Genomic DNA, 15,694 nt, shown 5'->3' with positions numbered 1-15,694 from the left:
TTTGACTTAATTCTTCTTTGGTGATATGGTCGCTGAGATTTATTTGAAGAAGTTGTTCTATAAAGTCTTGATCTGTAAGTGTCGTTGGAACCCTCTGTACTGCCAGCAATGACCTTAGTTTTGTGGGTTCTTTGCGTTGAATGTCCTTTAAGTTTGATGTTTTTTCAATAATCTTCCTCTAGTTTGTTTGTGTCTCAATTTCAAGAACTGCTGTGTTTGCTGAATTCCTTATTGCTTTAACTTTTATTTTGTCAAGTCTACGATTTATTGTTTGATTAAGGTTTGCCTTATGGCTTTAGCGTCCTAGTTGTTCTCTGGTTTAAAAAAGAGAACACTTGCCTGTTTATTTTTCGCTAAATCGATTTTTTCTTCAACCCTGGTTTCCGGCTTGGGGACTGCGCCATCTGCCGCTACTGCAGCGAAAGTCAATGGCGTTGGCCTCCTTTCACTGTGCAATTTTTGATTTTATATCTCTAGGGCTTCGATCTCCATTTCAGAAAGTTGAGTTCTGTCTACTGCGCCACGAGAATTTGCCGCCGCTAGTTCCCTACGCAGTCTTTTGTTTTCAGATCTCAATTAACCATTTTGTCCACGAAGTCTGATTTTACATAGTGCTAATGCCCATATTCTGTTTTTCCTAACTCGTGCAAAGGTAGCGGTGGGTGCCCTTTTCTGCTTTAGTTCTAGTTGAAAGTCCGTCAGAATTTGGTCAACAGCTGCTATCATTTTTGATTCCATGTTTGTAGTCTGAGTGTTACATCCCCTTTTGAGCTAGTTCGTCTGATCGCTCCTTGTTCCCGTGTTGGTGAGTTGTCGTTCCGTTTCCTACTGATATTACTGTAATGTTTAATTTCGGTGTCCGACCGCCTTCATCGGGGTTTGATGCAGCCGACGCCAGCTAGGCCCGTGATGTACTCTCCAGTGTCCACGTGTTTGCGCGGACACGGAGCTTGGAAAGCTTGATATGTACGTGCTCAAAATCTTTCACAGAGTGAGGTAGAGAGAGCTCACTCTGGGTACTTGATAACCGACAGCCAGCTCCAGACATCTGGGTCTAATGTAAGTGAAACACAGTCCTAGTCCTGATAAACACTATTAACTCGGCTTTCGCCTTCAGGCAGTTTGCTAGTGCGCCAATTTGGAAAAAAATTAGCAACACAAGCGGCCGCATGGTGTGTCTAGCTCAGAGGGTCGCCGGAGGCGCCACAACTGCATAATCCTAATACAGGATGTATCAAAGCTAACAGCGAGAACTGACAGGAGTGAAAAGTATACGATGACGGAAATAAACATGTCCCAGTAAGTATGGGTCTGCAAATGAGTCACTTACGATGTACAGGTTTGGACAAAAATATGGAAACACTAAAAATACAACGCATTACCGTGACTAATACGGTTTTGGAAAGCCGCAGGCCTTCAAAACAGCTTGCAGTCGTGTCGGAATGGATAAATACGCGTCCTACATGGTTTTCAAGGGTATCTTATTCCATTCTTTCTGCAAAACAGTGACAAGTTCAGACAACGACGATGGACGTCGATAGCGATCGCGCGCCCTACTCTCCAAAGTAGACCACACAGGCTCAGTAATACTGGGATCTGGTGACTGTGGTGCCCAGGGGCGATGCGACAGTTGATGCTGGTGCGCACAAAACCAGCTCTGGACGGTGCGAGCTGTGAGAACAGGAGCCTGTAGTCTTGGAACACAGCTCCACCTTTGGAAAGCAGACATTATACCGTGGGATGGGTCTGATGAGGCGAAATGGTCGCATATTGTTTGGCAGTTGTATGACCTTATAGAGTAGCCATAGGGTCCATGGAAAACCACGATATCACTGCCTCAGTCATCACCAACCAAACCAGGTTTCACTTATGCGATGTAAACTCGGCCACTAGTTAGAAACAGTATGGAACATGACACATCCGACCAAATGACTTTCTTACACTGCTCCACAGTCATAATTTTATGGCTTCGGCACATCGTTTACCCGTTCCAGACATTTGCATCAATGGTGAGCAGTTAAGTAACTCCAGCACACCCTGCAGTTCTCTTCTTGTAAAGCTCCATTCGTGTTGTTTTGGTGCTGACAGGGTTCGCGAGTGCGACATTCAGTTCTGCGGTGACTTTTGCAGCTCCTGTACTCTTATTTTTCGTCACTATCATCGTCAGTGACCGTCTGTCACTATCATGCAACCCGCACTTTCGTCTGCGTCGTGATATAGCGGATGACGTATATACACTTTCCCCGAATTCAGTATAAATCTTCGGTATGATACCTCTTGGATCACTAAACACTTACGTTAGTCTACGTTGGTTACGGAAGCTACCATCATACGAGCAACAACAATTTTCCCACGTTCTGATTCTCTTAGCTCCGACGTAATGCACTGACAACTACACAAAATACTATTCTGACCACGACTGACATTTGCAACGTATTGATGGCCTTCCACAGGAACCGTTTGTGGACAAACACAACGGTGCTACGTGCAGGCTTGGCTAGCATCTGTATTTATGCACAAGCATTCATTTCTCAGGGTTAATAATCACCTTGTGGTGCAGTTCTTCATGTTGTGTCCATGCTTACTACGAAAATGGGAAGAGAAGTTCCGCTCTTACGCAAGACACCTTTTTTGTTGTTTTGTTTCACCCATACATGTTTTAGCACAATTGAACCCACTGACGATAGCACAAAAGCGCTGAAACATGTATGGGTGAAACAAAACAAAAAAAGGTGTCTTGCATAAGGGGGAACTTCTCTTCCCATTTCTCAGGGTGTTTTCATCTTTTTGTCCACTCTCTGTAACTGTGAATTTGTGTTTACAAGCCGCCATTGATTTCAGTGTCCCATTGTGTGGCTTACTATAAATGCATTTAAAATGTGAACTTTTCGATACAGTCAAAAACACGTAAAGGATTTATCTTACAATATTCCCATGTATAAAATGGCTTTATTATTTATCAAAAACACGTAAGCATACACACAATGTTAATGAAAATGTTACTACCATGTCTAAGTTATCTGTATTATTGCTCTACAAAGAATATGTTAGCTAAAATACTGTGTCAGCTACTGGAAGAGTGCAATTATTGTGTAACTTACACTTTAAGTCTACAACATGGCTCTCAAACTAAGTGCTACAATGCAATTTCCTTGTCTAAATTATCTGCTTTATTGTTCTACAAAACACATGTTAGCTGATGGAATGACAGCACTTGACACGTGAAACGTGACTGTGGACTCTTAAATTAAATAGCACAACGCCACTTTCGTGTATAAATTGTCTGTATTACTGACATAAATGTACAAACTTGTGTGCTGGAGTAATAATTGATACTTCATCTGAAGCGTAAATGAGGCTATCTCACCAAAACGAACTGGCGAAGAATCAGTTTTAGAGTGGAAGAAGATAATCCATCAAGAAAAACATAAATAACATTAATGACTGACATGTTTAGCCTTTTATTACTTTTGGTCTTGAACATACCTGTGTTAACGTGGTTATCCACCAACGTCATATTTTCCGCAACCTTAGCACAACGAACTGTACTTAAAATAGTGCGTTTTATCGAGACCTTTAATGAGTTGCATCAGTTAAACTAAGTAGTTTTGTAATATAACTTCGAAACGCATCAAATACTGTATGTAAGCACGACACGGTCAGAGATAATGATGTCCAAGTTTACACGCAGAGGAAACTATGATCTCTCGAAAATTCGATCTTTGCACTAAAACAAAATTATTTTGCAAAATATGAAAAGATTTAGAGTACAAAAGACATGTGGGTTTCATATTGTAATTTGGGAGTGTAACCACAGATCTCTAATTGTGAACGAAAATTCGATCTTTCAACCAAATGAAATCATTTATCACAATACGTAAAATTTTTTTCTACAACGGTACAAAACACATTTGGTGTACGCTTGTAACTCAATTGTTCGATAACAGTAAACAAAAGCAGATAGTTTGCATATTAACACAACTGATCTATCTTGCAGGTTAAGCTGCACTTGTCAGTGAGTGTTATTCGATCTTTGTACCACACTTTAAAGGAACCAAAAACTGTCTGTATTATTTATCAAAATATGTGAAGGTTTAGTCTGTAATATTACAAAACACACGTGGCGTGACTGCTGATCTAACTTACAGGTTAAACTACACTTATGCTGTCAGTTAGTTGAAACTACGTATCGTTTCGATGGAATAAAATACCGAACAGTGGTAATACTTTTTTTATAGATAACAGATGATGATTGCTACGCTTTCAACTACTTTTTAAAGTCAGCCAGACATTGTAGTGACTCCACGCTTAAGTAAGAAAACCATCTTTCAGTATGAAACGTTTGTCAATTTCTGATGGTAATGCTAACTTACACTGTTGCACAGCGGAGACTACATGACACTTCAATGAAATAATATACCAGACAGTATATGTTGACTGCTATTACCTCTCGAACATTGTGACTACCATTACCCTGAACTATGGGTGGGGCTATGATTGTCAATTAAAATGATGATTGCCATTACCCTGATCATGGTGACCATCATTGCCTGAAAGTCGGTATTACCTACTCAATATCAAATAAACACCAGAAGCTGACAGTGAATGTGAGTTACTTGAACTTAAAAGTGTATCGTAACATAAGAAACTGACACAGTATGTGCCACACTCTGATTTAAGGAAACCACACGTTATTTGTATTATTTATCAGAAAATAGTTCCCCACTAAATTGTAACAACTTGGATGCGCAACTGCAGACATCAACAAGTCTCTACTTATTTGAGAAAGCGAACGTGCATCTATGTCGACCCGGTGAAATTTAACATTCTCGGAGACTGCGTCAATGCGCATGCGCAGATGTCAGTAAGTATAATCCTAAATTCAGAGAAAGTGTCGACTCGGCTGAGAGCTTACTGACTAAGTGTACGCCTGTACACACCTCGGCACAGCCTCCCTTCTTGCCCCATCGACTCGAGTTTACAATCACTGGAGTAACTTCAGATATCCTCAACCCGTGAAGTTCCATTTCCTCTACCCCTTCTGCGAAGCACTGTATATATTCCTGTGTTTTGTGTTAGAGTGAAATGACGTGAATGTAGGCCATTATTCCACATTTCTTTTGCTGTGCGGTTCAGAACATAAGCAGGAGAATAAAGCTTTAAATGATTCTAAAACTTTGTCCATAAGTCGTTTCTTTATATGTGTACCTGCCACTAGCTTTGTGAACAGGAGAGCTTGTTTGTGTTGCAGACATGGCCGTGCAGAACTGCATCGGGGACGCAATTCGCGGAGCCACCTGGGTCGCCCTGCACAACGGCGGCGGCGTCGGCTGGTGAGGCAGCTCTTTCTCTATATATGATTTTCCACGATTCCTCTCTGCAAAAACTCGATAATGGCTGCGGTAAAATTAAAGTCACTCCATGGGCTTCCTGCGCAATTTAAATATAGCCACGGGAAGCGAATCAGACCTAAACCAAATATTTAAATACATATTATTTTTTTATTCTCATTTACACATTATCTCATGTTACACATCAGTACTGTTCTTGAAACACTGACGCTTTTTACTTCCGACAGAAGACGACCAGAAGAGCCATATAGAAACTCTACGAAAGTAGCTATCCAAGATTATCCTTACAAGCACCTAGCTGTAATATCCAAACAGTACAACATTCACATAGTCTAAGCACTGCCGTCTTTTTTTTATGTGTTTAACGGTGCTGTTTTACACGTTGTCGATTTCGAAGCTAGGTTGCTTCAAACGCCTTGATGAGACTCATAAATCAACTGTCGCTTTGTTTTGGTGTTTAAGCCTTTCCAAGACGATGCACAAAGTGTTGGTGTTTTAACAGCACATACATACTAAACAAACCACTGTACAAGATGATAGGCCATCCACTATGTAATACAACTGTTTCATTTTGCGTCTTATCAAATAGATGCAGATTGGCATGTTTTTGCTATCCACACAATATATACGATATGTGTGAGAAAAGTAATGAAACTTACAACCTTGCGCGCGATATAGCAACGCTGTGTTGATTTACTAGTGTTGGGAGATGTGTTCATCCCTTCCACATGCTTAATCCGAGTTTCAGCTCCATACGTCCATCAAATGTTGTTTGAAAGCAGCATCAGTGTAGTTCAGCTTTTGTTCTACGTTATCAAAATGGAATAGTGGAATTTAGAGCAACGATATGCCATCAAGATTTGTGTTAAACTTGGATAATTCGTGAGAGTGACCTTTGAAAAGTTGAAACAGGCCTTTGCGGAACAGTCCTTATCTAGAGCACAAGGTCTGCGTTGGCACAAATCATTTTTGGAAGACCGAGGACACGTTGAGGACTGAACCTCGCTCAGGGAGACCTTCAACTTCAAAAACCGACGAAAAGGTCTAACGTCTGTGTGCCCTTGTGAAATTGTTCCTACCGGACAAATTCTAAACAAAGTGTTTTTCAAAGATGTCCTCGAAAGTCTCAGGAAAAGAGTGAACGAGTGAGACCGGACATTGCAGACAATTGGAAGATGTTACATGACGACGCCCCATGTCACACAGCCACTTCCATCACGGAATTTTTGGACCAAAAAGGCATTCCTGTTGTTCCCCAGCCCCTATGTACCTCATCTGAGTCCTCGTGACATTTTTCCCGAAATTGAAAAACATCTTAAAAGGACGTGATTTTGAAACTCTGGAAAAAATTCAAAAGAATGGGACCGACATGTTAAAGTCCCTATCAGTTGAAGCGTTTCATCGCTGCTACCAAGACTGGGAACAACGACTGCGCCAGAGTATATCTGACGAAAAGAAGTACTTTGAAGGGGACCGCATTGTTGTTTGGAAAAAAATCTTTGGTAAGTGAAAATTCAGTCTCATTACTTTCCTCACACATCTCGTAAAGTTGTGCTAAATACTCAAATATTCTTATGCCAAGCAGCAGCAGATAGTGTGCTGCAACGACATAATTTAAAGAGTCGGTCATCTGAAGACGGCGTGAATGCCCAAAACCAGCAACGCCATTAAAATATAGCTTTCTAAATGAATTTGTGGCTTGTTGCGTACTTCATCAACTATCATTAGCAGTCACGGAGACCAACAATACCCAGCATGGATAAAATAAACTTTTTTACATTGATGTTGTATCGTGGTAGACCCACTTGACGACACTGGTATAATACACTACTGGCCATTAACATTGCTACACCAAGAAGAAATGCAGATGATAAATGGGTATTCATTGGACAAATATATTATACTAGAACTGACATGTGATTACATTTTCACGCAATTTGGGTGCATAGATCCTGAGAAATCAGTACCCGGAACAACCACCTCTGGCCGCAATAACGGCCTCGATACGCCTGGGCATTGAGTCAAACAGAGCTTGGATGGCGTGTAAGGGTACAGCTGCCCATGCAGCTTCAACACGATACCACAGTTTATCAAGAGTAGTGACTGGCGTACTGTGACGAGCCAGTTGCTCGGCCACCATTGACCAAAAGTTTTCAGTTGGTAAGAGATCTGGAGAATGTGCTGGCCAGGCAGCAGTCGAACATTTTCTGTATCCAGAAAGGCCCTTACAGGACCTGCAACATGCGGTCTTGCATTATCCTGCTGAAATGTAAGGTTTCGCAGGGATAGAATGAAGGGTAGAGCCAAGGGTCGTAACACATCTGAAATGTAACGTCCACTGTTCAAAGTGCCGTGAATTTCCGAACAAGAGGTGACCGAGACGTGTAACCAATGGCACCCCATACCATCACGCCAGGTAATACGCCAGTATGGCGATGAAGAATACACGCTTCCAATGTGCGATCACCGCGATGTTGCCAAACACAGATGCGACCATCATTATGCTGTAAATAGAACCTGAATTCATCCGAAAAAAATGACGTTTTGCCATTCGTGCACCCAGGTTCATCGTTGAGTACACCATCGCAGTCGCTCCTGTCTGTGATGCAACGTAAAGGGTAACTGCAGCCATGGTCTCCGAGCTGATAGTCCATGCTGCTGCAAACGTCGTCGAACTGTTCGTGCCGATGGTTGTTGTCTTGCAAACGTCCCCATCTGTTGACTCAGGGATGGAGACGTGGCTGCACGATCCGTTACAGCTATTCGGATAAGATGCCTGTCATCTCGACTGCTAGTGAAACGAGGCCATTGGGATCCAGCACGGCGTTCTGTATTACCCTCCTGAACTCCACTGATTCCATATTCTGCTAACAGTCATTGGATCTGGACCAACTCGAGCAGCAATGTCGCGATACGATAAACCGCAATCGCGATTGGTTACAATCCAACCTAGAATCGGAAAAGTGATGGTACGCATTTATCCTCCTTACATGAGGCATCACAACAACGTTTCACCAGGCAACGCCGGTCAACTGCTGTTTGTGTATGAGAAATCGGTTAGAAACTTTCCTCATGTCAGCACGTTGTAGGTGTCGCCACCGGCGCCAACCTTGTGTGAATGCTCTGAAAAGCTAATCATTTGCATATCACAGCATCTTCTTCCTGTCGGTTAAATTTCGCGTCTTTAGCACGTCATCCTCGTGGTGTAGCAATTTTAATGGCCAGTAGTGTAACAAACGCTTCAGCTGGTATTGTACTTGAGTGTTGCTGATGTGATTTCTTTTCGGACAGGGGCGAGGTGATAAACGGCGGCTTCGGCCTGCTGCTGGACGGATCGGAGGACGCAGCGAAGCGGGCGCACACCATGCTGGCCTGGGACGTCAGCAACGGAGTCGCTCGCAGGTGGGTGCGTGCGTGCGTGTGTGTGTGTGTGTGTGTGTGTGTGTGTGGCTGTTCACTCTGGAGAGATCCGAGCGCTGCTCCTAGCTGGTCAAAACAGACTGCCCACCTTGCAGTGTGACAATATCGCGGTTATTTGTGAAATAAGTCAACGACAAGGGAAATTGGGGCATATGTGCGAACTTATTGTTTTAGACGCATCATAAGAAGAAGCCTAACGCTAACTATATGTCTGCTATAGTTCCTCTAATTTTGCTATACTAAATCAATATAAATAAAACAGTACAACGATTTTTGATTGCTAATATCACAAAGAACCGACTATCCCACGGCGTAATTATTTGCGATGATAGGCGAACTGAGCGCTTGAGAAGCGAAGCTTAAGCTTCTATTACATACACAAGTGTGAGAATTATTTCAGCTGGCAAAGAAGTACAGTGGGAAAGATAAGACAGACAGAAAAAAACGAAACCTAATACGATTGTTGAAATACACTGCAGGAAAAATATTGGTATATCCTTTTAGAGGTTTCCAATTCACCTACGATTTGATGTTACAACACTGCATCTGGAATACATGAAATGATATTAATACCGCAAGCGGTTCTGAAGTATCAGGTATCGACCCATGCTGCAACACACATATCAGTATGTGGTGTAGACTCCACAGGTGGCAATGCAAGTGCTGACTCTGGCATCCAGTCGATCGTGCAAATGGCGAGTACTGTTATGGGATATGATATGCCACGCCACTATACCTGTTCACATAGTTCTGTAAGAGTTGGTTGATGACTCGCACGAGTCACTTCCGTCCCATCATATCCCACACGCGTTCGATTGGATACAAATCTGCAGAGCGTGCTGACCAGGGAAGCTGCTGCACATCTTGAAGAGTACGTTGAGTTTCATGAGTAGTGTGTGGGCGAGCGTTATCGTGTTGGAACAACAAATCACGTTTCTGCTGCAAGAACGGCAAAAGAACAGATCTAACAACATTCTGCCCGTACCGATCGCTGGTTAGCGTTCACTGCAGAAGCACCAAAGGTCGACGAGAGTTGTAGCTATTGCACCTCAGACGTTGAGGCCTGTTGTGGGCCAGAGTGTCTTGCACGAATGCACTGTACGAGACAGCGCTGACCAGATCTATGACGACCATCACTTAAACAGGCAGAACTATTTTCATCGCTGTAGACCTTTGTGAGCCACTCCTTCTTCCAAGTGATCCTTTGACGGCATCAGTCGAACCGTGCACTTCCATGCTGCGGCGTGAACGGAAGACGGCTGTGTGCGTGCCCATACTTCCAGTGCTAATAACCGATTCGTAATAGCTCGTGTTGGCACAGTCCCTCCTACCTCTGCTGTGCTGTGGCAGCTGTACGATCTGCCACTACTGCCCTTATAATACGACGACTGTGGCGCGCGTCTGTGCTGCATGGATGTCCAGTACCTCGTCTACGGGTGTGAGACTGTTCATGTGACCACTGATACCAGCATCGTTGCACAACTGACACAGCTCGTCCAACTGCTTTGGCAATTCTCCGAAAGGACTGCCCCGTCACTCGGAAGGCCACAATTTAACCTCTTTCAAACTCGCTCAGTTGGCTGTACGAAGCACGCGTGTCTCTTTGTGGCATAGTTGCCTGCTTGCTTCACACGTGTGCACCACAATGAGCCTTCTCGCTGCTAACATTCTCTATTAAAGAATAGACACACATGGCGCCCTGGCAGCTGTGCCACTACGCCATCTGTTGGCGGACAATGTTGAAACAACTGTTTATTTACAGCTCGTACAAAATAGATACGTGTTTCAAAGTTTTACTGACCTTCACAGTAGTCACCAGCATTGAGTGTAGCTCGTTTCCAGCGATGTGGAAGTCGTAGGATACTCTTAGCAGTACCAGTTGTGTTGACAGTTCGAGCGGCGCGGTCTATTGCCCGACGAATTTGTAGCATTTCTGAAGCGAATGCCGTGAAGTGTTTCCTTCAGTTTAGAAATCGAGTTGAACTCAAGAGGGGAGTGCAGTTGGTGGTATAGCACTTAGCAGCCCCATCAGTCAAACAAATCAGTAACATCTTGCACTGTACGTGCTTGAACATTGTCCAGCAAAATGGTCAGATCCTGCAGAAAGTGTCATCAATTTTGTCTGTACGCAGTTCATTTTTGGAACACAACCTACGACCAGCTACCTGCTGGCTCCTGCCTCGGATTCTTCGGCCGACGTTTGTTTGATAATTTTTCTTACGTTTCGCCAGCACGAGTGGCTGGTATTGTGAAAGCTTCTCTCCATTGATGTTGGTGAACTGGAGTCTATCTTGCGGCCTCAGATTATATGTACCTGGCGTCGAGCCCTTGCATGTTGGTGCGCCAGGTACATATAATCCGCGGCTGCGAGCTCGACTCCAGTCCACCACCAGCAATGGAGAGTGAAGCTCTGATATTGCCAGCCACTCGTGCTGGCGAAACGTCAGAAAAATTATCAAACAAACATCGGCCGAGGAACCCGAGACAGAAGCCAACAGGCAGTTCATCAACCAACAATATAACGGCTGTCTGCCACGTATTGGTGTACAGTAGTTACGGAAACATGCGTTCCATGAAGCAACTTATTCTGGCTGGAGAAGCAATAACACATATTATTTACACTTCATATTCTGTAATGTCAATTGTTTTGAGTTGTGTGTCAGTCGCGTTATTACACAGAATTAGTAAATAAGAAAATTATGAATAAATCAATGGTAAATTGTACTTCATTTGTATTTTTTTCTTTCATATTTCATTCCCTCCATTCGTGTTGGCAGAGTGAGTAGTCGTAGAACACTCTATTTCTTTTCCAGCCAAATCCAGGCACGGGATGCAGTATTTTTCCAGTTGGTAATATTTGGAAAGAGAATTCCGGTTCGCCGGCCGCGGTGGTCTCGCGGTTCTAGGCGCGCAGTCCGGAACCGTGCGACTGCTACGGTCGCAGGTTCGAATCCTGCCTCGGGCATGGATGTGTGTGATGTCCTTAGATTAGTTAGGTTTAAATAGTTCTAAGTTCTAGGGGACTGATGACCACAGCAGTTGAGTCCCATAGCGCTCAGAGCCATTTGAACCAGAATTCCGGTTCCAAGATTTGCCTTAAAACCAATATAAACGTTCCAGAAGCCTTGGTCGTACCCGGGAAACTGGAAATATTCTAAATTTGTCTCTGACACAAAACGTCCTAGCTAAAACACGAAGATTTAGCGTGGGTATTCTGTTTCTGTGCGTAACAGAGTAAGGTCGATGACTCGAGAGGCAGCACTTTTAAACTCAGTCGTACTTCTATCACTGTTTTATTCAATTGCAAGATCAGTCACTGTTATTAGTTGCGAAAGTAACATCTACTGGTTAACGCTCCAGAGGTGTACTATTTAAAAATAATCATAATTATCTTTCTGGTTACATTTAGCATAATTATCTTTCTGGTTGCATTTAGGAACGATTAATCTATAATTACATGTGTATTCCAGTAGCTGCGTGTGCCGAAGGTAGTTCATCTACGACGGTCACTTACAGCCTTTTCCCGTTCCAACTGCGAAGGGTACGTGGGAGTAAGGACTGTTGTTAGTAAGCTCGTGTGTGTTCTCGAGTCATTCCAGTATTATTTTCGTGATCTTCTCGCGAGATGTATGTGGACGGAAGAAATCATGATCAACGCGGTTTTCGTTTACAGATTGTGATGTTAACGTACAGCTGACGACGTACCGTGAAAATATAGGGGGCGTTCAAAAAGAAACGAGCCGGAGTCTGGAATGTGCAAATTCGAGTGGCAGGAGTGATATCGTGGCGTGTGTAACGAGGTGTGGTTCCGAACAGAGCGTGGAATTTCACAGCCCGTCGCTAGAGGGCAGGCGTGCACGTCACGTGACTATACAGATCTAGAAGCAGCACGCATCAATCGTCCAACGCTGCCAGTTGCAGGTTACGCTAACGTTCTTCTTTGACCAAGATGGCCCCCTTCTGATCATTTCCTGTAGCACGGGACAACCGTGAATGTCCTGCGTTACTCGCAAACCTGGCCATCCTTCGCCAAGCGATCCAGTCAAAACGGCCAGGTAATCTCATCCGTGGAGTCATTCAGCTCCACGACAATGCAAGGCCTCATACGGCCGACACAGTCGCGGCACGTCTGCAGAAATTCAAATAGGAGGTTCTCGGCCACCCTCCATACAGTCCGGACCTCTATCACTGTGATTACGCCATTTTTGGTCCCCTTAAAAAGGCTCTGAGCGGCAAACGATTCAACTCGGACGATGTCGTCCAACTGCACGGGCGGAATTTTATGATAGTCATTCGTCGCCTTCTGTCAAGTGGGACAAGTGTCTCAACAGCCAGGGTCAATATTTCTAACATACAGGCACTGGTTTCTGTAATTATGCCCCCGACTCGTTTCTTTTTGAACGCCCCTTATAAGTTACACTGAAAAATGAAATGAAACGATCGTATGGCATTGTTGGCCGGGAGGCCAATGCGGGGAAGTTCGACCGCCGTATTGCAAGTCCTTTTTATAGTTGACGCCACTTCGGCCACTTGCGAGTCAATGATGATGAAATGATGATGAAAGACACACAACACCCAGTCATCACGAGGCAGAGAAAAATCCCTGACCCCGCCGGGAATCGAACCCGTGCGCGGGAAGCGAGAACGCTACCGCAAGACCACGAGCTGCGGACAGTTACTCTCAATCTGGTGCACAACTGGCACTCTCTTTCTCTCTCTCTCTCTCTCTCTCTCTCTCTCTCTCTCTCTCTCTCTCATCTACTTCACTTGGTCACAGATTTTAAAAATCGGTGGCTTAACTTTGATGCAATAGCAGGCAAAACTGTTGCAAACAATTCACACAGGAATGTAACCTTAGAAAAGCTAGCAACTAAGACCACTCTTTAACCACAATCCTTCGTCGCGTACAGGCGGGTCATCTCCTAAGATATTTAAAATATTAAAATATCCGATGTTTCTACCGTGTTACAGCGGCCTTCCTCAATGCTTCCCGAAACAGGTTATTTTATTATTTTTTAATTTTACGCATCTTGGAAGGTGGCGCGGCAGTATAGGTGGAGATTGACTCCAGCCGTGAAAGCCTTCGCCTTTATATCAGCACTCTATTCCGAATCCCTTATAGGCATCGCAATGTCACACAAGAAGCCCCGACAGTACTCCATTCCGGAAATTAAGACATAATAATCACTGAAGGAATCATAAAAAAAGTTAGCATTTATAACACTAGTAACAAAGCACAAATTCCCGGAGTTTTAAAAGAAGACTGGCAAGAAATTGTTATAAGAACAGAAAAAAGAAAAAAAACATAATGAATTCGTATAGAGACTTTGCGGGATGAGAGGGCAACAACCATCAAGCCAAGTTCTAAGTTTAAACCTGTTCCTTAAGTGGCACAACGAAAAAAGATAAATCGATGTTCTGTTACTAATGGAGAGATTCCTCACAGTCCTACGCAGTATATGGTAGGAAGTTTTCCGATGCGAAATAGTAATTTCATATGAATGCTTTATTAATTAAAATTTCTTCATTTAACTTAATTTTCGTCAATCAACATCTTACATTAATAAAGGGAATAACTTTCCTGAATATATATGTGATCATTATGAATGCTTTCAAAATAAAACCGTCATGTCACTTAATATATTTATTTATTTATAACGTCGTTTTGGTTACTGCCACCATCATATTTATAATTAAATTTAATGGAACTTAAGAATGAGAAGTGTGCTTGTTAGGTGTTATCAGACTGGAAAAGATGAAAAATTGAAATTTAATTAAAAAAATAGTTCAGTCACCAAAGCTTAGTCCTTGTAGAAAATGTTCAGTGTCACTATCAATAAAGCCTAGCTTTGCCCAAGTAGCCGTCAACAGTTAAGTCGGCTCATAAAATTTTACTAAGATACTAGTGCTAAACGAGAGATGGCTTTCATTAGTTTTGGTCACATCTATAAAAGGTGGACATTCTTAAAATTTATAAAGGTCAAAGTTAAATCATAAAACACTCTTCAGTTGGTAGTGCTGGACATTAATAAAATTAGCTTTTTAGAGTGCACAGAGACATTTGTGAGAAAACAAAAAATCATCTAATACTCTAGTGAGGACATCTTGTAAACAGGCAAAACGCATATGCGTGTATAAATAAAAATTCATGTGTAACATTCAAAAGGAGTTTTCTTGCTATCTATTACAATTTATATACAGCAGCTGCGAAAAATGGCTACCGCAAGAAACTTGTTACGTGAGGAATTCGCCTGAAATCCCCCGGAGCAAAATCGTTTATGTGGTGTGGGGCAGACGTTTGACGGACAAAGCAAACTACACAATCGCTGCCATTTCGTACCGAAATCGGAAACTGAGTCTGAAATTCCTGTTGTGCTTAGTGGAAATTCCGCAGACAGAACGCGTTTCAGTTACGTAAACAGACATAGCACGCATTCCACATGTTTGACAAGCCCGCAAACAGAAAGCTGTAGGCGGAACAACGCTTTGCGCTGTGTCTGGTAGACACCCCGGTGTGTGTGTGTGTGTGTGTGTGTGTGTGTGTGTTTTCTCGCGTGGCAGCGGGCGCTCCGGCAAGGGACTGGGATGTTAATTGCATAGTCGGGGGGCAGGCAGAGGGGACGGGGTGACCTGCACTGTACGTTCCGCGGCGAGATTGATGGGTTGTGCGCGTCAGAAGCAGGCGCTGTTGCGCTGGAACGGTCCATCCGGAGGGAGGTCCGGAACCTTACACGCAACGCGCGGTGCCACAAATGCGTAAGGCACGCAGCGAAGGCTGTTTCGTAGCAGATGTCCCAGCGGCAAAACTCGCAAACTGCGGTAAACGCCTGCGTTGTCTTAAAAACGGCTGATTCGCTCCTATCGACAAGGTCACGGTTCCTTTAACAAGTACGAGATAGAGAAATGTAGCAACTCGCGAGGCC

General features: G+C 43.5%; 1 protein-coding gene across 1 annotated transcript in view; it reads left to right on the top strand.

The window, feature by feature from the left end:
• Positions 1–15,694, top strand: part of LOC124797819 (urocanate hydratase-like) — a 376,388-nt gene that overhangs the window by 348,778 nt on the left and 11,916 nt on the right. Inside the window, exons 13-14 of the mRNA XM_047260847.1 lie at positions 5,252–5,333; positions 8,643–8,753. Of these exons, the coding sequence (XP_047116803.1) occupies positions 5,252–5,333; positions 8,643–8,753 (193 nt within the window). The remainder of the gene's footprint in view (positions 1–5,251; positions 5,334–8,642; positions 8,754–15,694) is intronic.

This window comes from Schistocerca piceifrons, chromosome 5 (genome assembly GCF_021461385.2).
Source record: "Schistocerca piceifrons isolate TAMUIC-IGC-003096 chromosome 5, iqSchPice1.1, whole genome shotgun sequence".
In the NCBI taxonomy this organism is placed as follows: Eukaryota; Metazoa; Arthropoda; class Insecta; order Orthoptera; family Acrididae; genus Schistocerca; species Schistocerca piceifrons.
Note: the sequence above shows the minus strand (reverse complement) of the source record. Positions and strands in the feature narration are given on the sequence as shown.